We start from the raw sequence: 10,346 nt of genomic DNA, 5'->3' as shown, positions 1-10,346 counted from the left end.
GGGCTCAAGTAGAAAGCAAATGTTTTGAGAATGATGATGGCAACAAATGTACAAATGTGCTTGACACAATGGAAGGATGGATAGATTGTGATAAGAGTTGTACGAGCCCCCAATAGAATGATTTTTTTAAAAAAAAGGCAAAGCCTAATAGCTCATTAGTGGTAAGGCTGGGGACAGCACACACTTCTGCAGATTGTGCAGAACATGAAACATGGCTGAACCCATCTGGAAGGCAATCTGGTAACAGCTACTAAAGCCACACATGTATTCGTCCTTGACTCAGCAATCCCATTTCTAAGAAGATACACCCCTGGTTGGAAATTAAAAATGACACAAGAGCGTTCATTGAGTCATGGTTTCTAAGTGTAAAATACTCCGCACACCAATGTGCCGTGTGGAACGGTGGACGAAGCACAGTGGAACCGTGTCACTGGCACGAAAGAACACCAGGACCCGCTGTACAGCCGAACACTGCGCCACCCTCTCAACTGTCTCGGTGTCTGAGTCCAGTGCTGTAGCCACTGTGTCCATCCCCCGGGTGGGGGTCTTCCCGTGTTCGCTGACCCTCTAACTTCACCCAGCTCGATGCCCTTCTCCAGGGACTGGTCCCTCCTGGGCTCTCACCATCCTTTCTTCTACGGAGCTTTCTAATGGACATAGTTTTCCCGGGGCAGGTTGGTATGATCGTCTGGATTTGTCGCCAGCAATAAAGTTCAGGGGCATCTGCTCTTCTCCAGTCGTCCATGTTCACTGTTGGGGGCGGACTGCTCCTGACGAGATGAATGAGCCTCTACCCTCTCTCCATAGGATGCGAGCCCTGATCCAATGGCACTGGGTCCCTCCAACCCACCACCCAGGGGCTGGGCTCTGCGGGGGTTTAGCAACCTGGGTGAGGAGCACTCCTGGGTGCTTCAGCAGCATCGAGTTCTCTGCCCTCCGAGTTTATTTAGGCCGGACGTAGTGGACTGCTCAGCACGGGGCAGGAAGCTGGGCCTTTCTTGCCCATAATATTTTCAGATGTGTTCATGAATTGGACCCTATTTTTAAACTCAGAAGTGCTTAGCTTCTCCACCTCGATTACCTTTTAACTGTGATAACAGCTTTCCAAGACACCCGAAAGCCTGGAAATGTTGGTATTTGGTTCATGAAAGGTCTAGCATGGGAAGAAGTGGCACCACTTAGAATGTATGCCCAGCTGGCAATGCTGCAGGTGCCAGGTCCCTCTGCCCAACCCATGCAGCCCAAGGACATGACCTCTCGGCCTTTTGGTACTATTTGAGTTTGAAATGCTTCTGTCAATCAGTTCACTGGTCTTGTGGGCCACTGCAAAGGCACCTGGGAGAGCTGGGCTAGAGAAAAGGAGGCAAGAGGGACAACTGATGCACACGTCTGTGGTGCTGGTGTTGTCGGGACTGCTGACTGCGCCGTGGAATGCCACAAGAACAGGCGAGCCGGTCTTGGGAGAAAGACAGGGGGATGCTCCTTAGTAGGGAGGATGGGAGGAGCAATCTGCAGAGGGATGACCACACTGGTTGTACTACACGGAGAGTAAAAACAATGGCACTGAATTACATATGTGGACGTTGTCAGGGTGGTGAATGTTTTGTTGTGTCTATTTTGGCCAAAGTAGGGGGGAAATTACAGAAATACCTGAGTACGGGGAACAAGGAAATGTTCTAAATTGAATGTGGTAAAGATTGTACGACTTCTTGATGTGAGTGAACTATTGAATGTATGCTATGTGGATGAAGTGTCAAAGAACCTGCCATTAAATAAAATATGAGAAGAAGTGAGGAGGGGAGACGACCTGACAACCTGGGAGGTGTCACCAGGGAAGGCCAATCTCTAGTGACGTCCATCCTAGTGGCCTAGAAAGAGGCGCATTCTCCAGTAGGTGGGCTGACACCATGGCTGCAACACGCCAGTGACCAGGCCGCCAACCCCTTGCTCTGCAGCACCAGGTCCGGCCAGACTCATGGCCACCAGCAACAGCAGACCTTCCAGGGCTCAGGAGGTGGAAGTGTCCCATCGCTCCACAAAGCCTACTTTTTTGTACTTCAAAACAAGCCCAGAAGACCCAAATAAGCCTCCTTTCGTGCACAGAGAGGAAGGAGTTCCTGCCTCTCACCCTCGCACTCCAACCTGCACCCATCTCTTCTTCCTGCCCCTCCTGGCAGCCAGGGTATCCACCTGGCCCGGGAGCAGCCTCCGGCCCTCCTGGACTCTCTCTAGCCCTTTCCCAGCAGGGCACTGGCTGGTGGATGAAAGCCGCCTCTGCTTCTCCAGCCAAGTGGGCTTGCTTGTCAAGACAGGATTTTCAGAGCAAGAACATTCTCCCCGTTCCCAGCCCAGAGGGCTAGCTCCGGGGTCACTAACTAACAGGGTATGCTTGTCCCTGTCTCTGTGCAGATGGGTCAGCGCTTCTGTTGGACTTGGCTCTTGATAGAACCGGATCAACACTCTTTTCCCAATGGCCTGGCCAAGGTACAGCATTCCAGAAAGTTCTTTCTGGCTGTGAATCCTTAAAAAAGAAAATCACTGACCACTGAAGCAACTTGTGAGAGTTTGTTTAAAAAAAAAAAAAGACTGATTTCCACATCCGATGCTTTTACCTGGGTGTACAAGCATACGAAGAAAATGTTTAGTTCTTCTGTTCTGCCTCCTGGTTCATCACATAATACCAAGGGTTTTAAACGCTGATAAGCACAACAATTGGCGGTGTTTTTTGCCTGGAGTAACCGGGAATGAAAGAGAGCCAGGAAGACAGGGGTTATGGAATGTGTGGCTAACAGCCTCCCTTGCCATTAGACCAAAACGGAATGGTGCCTGACTACTATCACTGGGCATGTTGTTCCAAGATTGCGTTGCATCTTCTCACAGAACCCAGACATTCTGAAGTCATGGAGACTGGATGAACCCCTGAAAGGACTGGCCTAAGATTCAAAATGGAGAATTTCCTATACTCACAACTATCAATAAGTTTCAAAGAAGTTATTTATCCATCTTTGCCGAGGAGCACACTGGGGGCAAGTGATGGGAACTTCTTAGACGTGACCCAACTTTGAGGGAACGACTCAAGGGCTTGGCGGATCTGCGTCAGAGCCTGGGAGACGGCAAGGTCGACAGATAGACCACGTACATCTGACTGTGGCGAGGACCAAGTGGAATCTGAAGGGCTCCTCAACGACCACCGTCATCTCTGCCTGGACCCAAAAAGAGGGACCACAATGGAAAGGCACACGGTAACTACCAGTTCAATGGACAAATGGGCTGTGTAAGTGACCAGCAGTCTCTGTGATGCTGAGGCCAAAGCCATAGATGGCGCCCTGCCACCTCTCCCAGCTGCCCTGAAAGGATCACATAAGAAGGTCCTGGACAGAACGAATGGGAGGAATGTGTAGGACAGGATTTAAAACCATCAGAGAGACCAGGCTTATTGGTGAGATAAAGACCAATCTTGTTGTTAGGTGCCATCGAATCAGTTCCACCCACGGTGACCCTGTGCACCACACAGTAAAACACCAACTGGCCCCACGCTGTGTTCACGGCGGCTCCTCTGTGGGAACTCGTGGTTGTAGCCACGGTGTCCACCCATTTGCTGAGACTTCCTCTTTTCTGTGGCCCTTCTACTGAACCAAGCGCCATCATCTTCTCCAGGGACCCGTCTCTCCCTACTTCTCCCAAGACAGACTTGTTGGTCCTTTAGCGGTCTTTCAGTCCTCTTCCCGAGCACCGCAAGTGAGATGCAGCAACCCTTCTTCAGTCTTCCTTAGTCAGCGTCCAACTTTCACATGCGTATGAGGCAGTCAGCAACACCATGGCTGGGCCAGGTGCACCTTAACCCTCGACGTTTTTAACATCCTTGCTTTTCAAAACTTTAACGAGGTCTTGGGCAGCAGATTGACCCAAGGCAACACGTCATTTGCTCTCCTGACTGCTGCTTCTATGATCACTGATTGCGAGAAAAAGTCCCTAACAACTCCCTTCCTTTCTCCATTTGTCACCATGTTACCTGTTGGTCCAGCTGTGAGCACTGTGGTTTCTCTACACTGAGTTGTCATCCACAGTGAGGCTGCAGTCCTTGATCTTCATCAGCAAGTGCCTCGAGTCCTTCTCGCCGTCAGCAAGTACGATTGTGTCACGTGCGTTTCGCAGGGTTTACTAAACTTTCCTCCAATCCCAATGCCACATTCTTCTTTCTAGAATCCAGTTTCTCTGAATACTTGCTCAGCACACAGACTGAACAGGCATGGTGAGAGGACCCAACCCTGACACACACCGTCCAATTCAAACCGTGCGGTATTTCCTTGTTCTGCTCGCCTCTGGATCCAGGTACAAGTTCTTCATGAGCACAATGGAGCGTTCTGAAATCACCATTCGTCTCAAGGCTATCTATAGTTTGTTATGGTCCACACAGTCGAGAAAACACAAGTAAATGTCTCTCTAGGATGCTCTGCTTGGAGCCAAGGTCGCCTGACATCAGCCATGAGATCCCTTGTTCCACATCCTCTTCTGAATCCAGGCTGACCCTCTGGCATCTCCCTGTCAATGTACGGCTGCAGCTGCTGTTGGGTGATCTTCAGCAGCATTGTACTACACGTGAAGTCAATGACATCGTTCTATAGCTTGAGCACTCTGCTGCGTCACCCTTCTTTGGGATGGGTACCAATATGGATCTCTTCCCAGTCAGTTGGCCAAGTAGCTGTCTTCCAAGTTTCCTGGCACAGATGAGTGAATGGCTCCAGTGTTTCATCAGCCTGTTGAAACTTTCAAATGGCATCCCATCGATTCTGGGAGCCTTGTTTTTGACTAATGCACCCAGTGCAGCTTGGGCGTGTTCCTTCAGCACCACCGGTCCTTGCTCAGACCTACCTCCTGGAAGGGTTGTTGAATGCCGACTCGCTCTTTTTAGTCCAATGACTCTGCACTGTATTCTTTACATCCTCTTTTATGCTTCCTGCATCATTCAGTATTTTGCTCGTAGAATTGCTAGGTAGCCAGAATAGGGTCTAAGGGGGGTGCCTCCCCAATGCGTGCACAGGGCCACAAAACAGTGGGTGGGATGAAATCAGGCACACTAATTAGACACCTATGGAAAGATTCTAACGGAGCATGCACTAGACTAGGATGACCTAAGCGCAGGTGAAACCAAACCTAGCCTCAACCTGTGCCCATGACATCACACAGGTATGCCTAAACTCAGCCAATAAGGTCGGCCAATACTCTCAAACCACGCCTCCCCAGCCAGTGGAGATAAAAGCCATCCTCAGGCGAGCCGCCTGTCTTTTAGGCATGGTTGGCAGATAGAGGTGGGGTTCCCTCCTGAGAGCTGCCATCCTTGCGCCCACCCTGGGTCCACTCGGGCCTGCACTCTCTTGGCCCTGGGATTTCCTGCTTCCATAAACGTGGTTTCGGGTTCCTGTCCATGTGTTCTTTCCATGTGTTTTTTTGGGTTGTCACGAACTCCCGCTAGGTTTCCGCGCTGGCTTGTACACTTTCCAGAAACAGCATGCGCCTTGTGAGACTGTAATTCCTGAACTTCCCTTTCCTCATAAAAGCCACTTGGATTACAGACAGGATTCTGCCGCGTGAATTCTTTCAGCGTTGAGAAACAAGAACCTGTCAATGGGCCATGTGACCAGTGGGACCCTTCCTATTGTGGCCCTGGAACTAAACTCACCCTCCAAAACACCTTGAGTTAATTATGAGTCATAGGGACCCTACAGGGCAGAGTAGAACTGCCCTGGTGGGTTTCAAAGCCTCTAGCGCTTCACAGGAGTAGAAAGTTTCATCTTCCTTCTGCAGAGCGACTGGTAGTTCTGAACTGCTGGCCTGGCGGTAGATTAGCAGCCCAATGTATACTCCATTCTGGAGGCTCAATTTTCAGCCAAACAACAGACACAGGTCAATAAGGGGAAGAATAACATCAGGGAGCTGCACACTCCTGACGACATCAGCCATGGGAGGTCAAGAGAGCAGCATTTACTCAATGAAAAGATTCCAAAGGGTTAGGAAAGACAGAGGAAGGGGCAGGAAACGGGGAGGGAGTGGGATAAGAGATGTCACACTGGGCTTGGAGCTAGCGCTGCATGAGGTAAAGCAGAGTGCGAGGAATGGCTGAATACAGCTAAAGCTCTGCTCTGTAAACCCCCACCAAATTCACCATAAGAAGACGTTTTCTCATGTAAAAAAGAAAAGAATTCATGTGGCACAAAACTAAAGAACACGGGGCTTGGCAAATCTGGTCAATCTCAAAAAAATAAACATTTAATAACATTGTTATCAGGAAAAACAAAGAAAAAAATGTGGAGGGAACACTTTGATGACTGGGAGGAGGCCAGGGATGGGGTGGGGACAGGGAAAGGGGAGGGATGGGATTTCAGAGAAGGAAGGAGGGAGGGAGGGAAGGAGGATGGAGAGGGGCAAAAAGAACAATGAGAGAGAACCACACGTATGGGGCTTTTAACTGGACACTGTTGCCGATTCCATTGTTGAGCGAGGCTGTGAAACAATGTGCTTCCACAACTAACAACAACAAATCTCACTAGATTCCTTACCTCTCGGACCTACATATTGGCGAGTGGCTAAGAAAATGAGGAAAAGTAAAACGGAAATGGACCTAGAGTTTTTGGTGACACATGCTCACTTCCAACACAGGGGGAAAGGAAGAAGGGTTATCTGGCCACACTTTCCTGATGGAGTAAGTCACATGTACATGCTAATTACGAATTAAAACTTCATTGGCCCTTATAAGTTAAATACATTTATTACCTAGGAACTGAAACATTTAGAAGCACGGGTGACGGTAATAACTTAGTGATAGCCTTCAAACAACCCACCTCTGCATTGCGGGCTGCCCATGGCTCGGTGCTCGCTGTTCCTATGTTCAACGAGGAGATCACGAGAGTGAACGAGGCCCACCCACTGCCGCCAACAGCCAGCAGGGTTTCCAAGGTTTTCATCTGCATGGAAGCGGACTGTCGGTCTTTCTCGCCCAGAGCAGGTCCCCTGAGCATTTACCCCCCAGAGCCACCCACCGGGCGCCTTCTAATGGAGGTGACAACCGGGCCCACTGCCACTGAGTGGCCTGACTCAAAGCGACCCTCTAAGGACAGAGTAGAACTGCCGTCGTCGTCACAGTAGCACAGTCTTGTCTTTCCCCACAGAGTGGTCGGTGGGTCAAACTGCTCACCTTTTCTTGGCTGACAGCCCAGCACTCAACCACGATGTAAGAGGTGGTTAGACCGAGAAACCACGCCCACCACCATCCAGTGGATACCTTCTCACCAGGAGCCCATAAGGCACTGCAGAATGGCCCCAGTGGAACAGAGGGCCCCACCTGTCTCCCGCTCAGAAACGGACAGGTTCAAATGACCAATCTTATACTTAGGCCTCCAGCATTTAACCCTCGGGGCCACTAGGCCTCCTTGAGTTCGGATGAGGGCTCCTTTATGAGACGAGCATAATGAAGCAGAGCAGACAGCGTTTAGGAAGCAGCGAGTTTCAAAGTCATAGACACCTTTATGAAATAAAAGTACCAATACAGGAAGCTACTGTTTCTCCACAGCGCCTCCATCTGGGTCCACCCACTTCTGAAGGCGGGGCTCCCGCTCTCTAACCCTTTCCAGGAAGAACTCTGCATCTTGTAATGGATCCGACACCCAGAGAGGAGTTAGAGCTCCCTGGAGGGCCTCGATTCATGTTCCTTCTCCGTGAGACAAAAGGAGCCATCGGGGCTGTAGTGGGGAGGGGGTAAAGAATTCTCACACTGCCTCTACTACCCTGGAGGAATGAACAGGTGCACTGTCATGCAACTTTTCCTCACCAATGCTCTTTTCCATTTTCTCAGGATTGCTCCCTAATGAGCATCTGTGATCATCCTCTGTCCTTCAAGAACATCCCAGAATACGGTCGTCTTAAGCTTTTGCACGGACCTCTCTACCTGGAATGGGACTGGCCCAGCAGATCTCCTGGGAAGCCGCTCTGCTGACAGGATCTCTTTTTTAAGATACCCTAACAAGCAAGGATATTGTTTAAGACACTCTAAAAAAAACAAAAAACGAACAATAATGCCACTTGGAGGACTAAGGTGCCCCTGGCCCAAGCCATGGGGTTCTCAGTCACCACACACGCAGGTGAAAGTCGGACGCTGAGGAGGAAGCCCAGAGACGGATGGGTGCCTTTGAATCACGTGCTGGAGAAGGCTATGGAAAGTAGCGTGGACTGCCAAAAGAACAACAGGTCCATTCTGGAAGAAGGACACCCAGAGAGGCAGGGATGGGGAGACTTTGCCTCGCACACTTTGGACATGCTGTCAGGAGAGGACCAGTCCCCGGGGAGGGACACTTGGTAAAGGGGAGGGGCGGCAGCAAAGAGCAAAGCCCTTGACAAGGTGGGCCGACACAGTGGCTGCACACAGTGGGCTCAAACATAGCCATGGGGAGGATGGTGCAGGGCCAGGTGCTGTTTCACTCTGTTGTATGCAGGCCCGCTATGAGTCGGACCGACTTGGGAGTTGCTGTCCCCGAGGGAAGCTCCCTCATCAGCCACCTGGCTTTTCCTGCCTCATTTGGAGCCTGACCTCTGACCCTCAGGGCCACTCGTTCCTCCAGTCCAGAGGGGAGCCACAGAAAGGACATGCTTTCACAAAGAACAGCTCTGTCATTCCCTCGACGGTCCTCAAGTGGAGATGGGGGCCGCTGGCCTCCGTGGATTAAGGTCGGGCATGTTGCTGAACACCTTACAATGCCCAGGATCACCCTACCCCCCACAAAGATGCACACAAAGACTCCCCAGCGTTCTGTGGTTGGAAAGCAGTGCTGGGTGGAACCTGATTCACACAGAGATGAGGTGGATGCCAAGGGGAGGGTGTCACACACCACTCCAGCCCCGGAAGAGGAGATGCACCTTGGCTGTCAGCAACATTCCTGGAATCGGGCAGAGCCCAACATAGGTCTCTGCCCTGCCACTGACCTGGATGGGGTTGGTTAGGCTTTTGTTCCATTTCTCACAAATGCCTCAGACTTTGGAGCATCAGAACCCTTCCTTCTCTGAGGGTAGTACCAGTAAAACCACCCCACTGAAGGCAGTAAGTCCCCTGGATAACACCAAACAAAGGGAAAGATGTGTGGTTTTTCCACCAAGAGAGAGAAGACTTTGAGGACTGTGAGCAGGCCAGGGACAGGGTGGGAACAGAGAGAGGATATCGGGAGGGAGGGAGGAAAGAAGGATGGGGAGAGGGGAAGAGAAAAAGGAAAGCACAAGAGCTTGACAATGAGGAGATTCTCTTGTTGCTACTGCCGTCATTGTCATCCTCATCGCCCTTGCTGTCATCACCACCACCATCATCATGCGCATCATCACCGCCAACACCCTCATCATCATCACCACCTTGACCATGGTCACCACCAGGTTCATCATCACCAACATCACCAACACCCCAACAACATCATTTTTACCATTATTTCCATCATGTTGATACTGTATCAGTCTGGGTAGACTAGAGAAACAAATTCATCGACACTCATATGTGTTTAAGAGAGAGCTTTATCTAAAGAGTAATTGTATAATAAGAAAACATCCCAGCCCAGTTCAGATCAAGTCCATAAGCCCAATATTAGCCCAGAAGTCTGATATTAGTCTGTAAATTCCTCTTCAGACTCATGCAACACATGCAATGGCACTGAATTCAGGAAGATCACAGGCCAGTGGGTGGTAAGTCTTGTGGATCCAGTGGCGGTGGAAGCATCTCAGTTCTGGCGTGGGTCTCCACGTGGCTCCTCCAGCTCCAGGGCTCCAGCTGCCATCAGCATAGCTCCATGCATCTTGTCAGCAGGAAGACGAAGCAGAGAAAATGTGTGTCTTGCCTCCAAGGAGAAAGACAGGAGTTCCCAGAATCCTCAGGAGAAGGCCATGCCCACACAGAGGTCTCATTGGCTATGGCCTGATTGACAGGCTAGACTCCACCCCTTCGCGCAAGTTGACAGATGATGTCACTGCCACAGATACTGACTGGTATCTGGGTGAACGTTCATAGGGACTCTTAGGGTTCAAGAGGCTGGAAATCTTTAAGGGGCAGAGAGTCTCGTCTTTTCTTGTGGAGCATCAAGTGGCTGTGAATCACCAACCTTGTGGTTGGTTATCCATCTAACAGCACCACTAGGGCTATTTATGGTGTTCCGTAACAGTACAGAGAAAGGAAAAGTCTCCCTAAGTGTGAGAGGCCACATGAATGTGAGAAAGACAAGCTGGGTGCAATCCAAGAGTGGAAGAAAAAGGAGTGAGGAAGGGTGGCAAGTTCCTTATGGTCCCCTGGCACACGCTGCATCTGGCTCTGCCCTCGCCAC

At 50.6% G+C, this 10,346-nt stretch overlaps 1 protein-coding gene across 1 annotated transcript in view; it reads right to left on the bottom strand.

Moving 5' to 3' along the window:
• Positions 1-9,429, bottom strand: part of TMEM132C (transmembrane protein 132C) — a 122,053-nt gene extending 112,624 nt beyond the window's left edge. The window contains exons 1-2 of the mRNA XM_045296732.1: positions 9,328-9,429; positions 3,140-3,203 (exon numbers count right to left, since the gene is read on the bottom strand). Coding sequence (XP_045152667.1) covers positions 3,140-3,203; positions 9,328-9,429 — 166 coding nt within the window. The remainder of the gene's footprint in view (positions 1-3,139; positions 3,204-9,327) is intronic.
• Positions 9,430-10,346: the final 917 nt, after the last annotated feature.

The sequence above is a fragment of the Echinops telfairi genome, unplaced genomic scaffold (genome assembly GCF_000313985.2).
Source record: "Echinops telfairi isolate 266 unplaced genomic scaffold, ASM31398v2 ScPeMD7_7412;HRSCAF=8450, whole genome shotgun sequence".
NCBI classification, from domain to species: Eukaryota; Metazoa; Chordata; class Mammalia; order Afrosoricida; family Tenrecidae; genus Echinops; species Echinops telfairi.
Note: the sequence above shows the minus strand (reverse complement) of the source record. Positions and strands in the feature narration are given on the sequence as shown.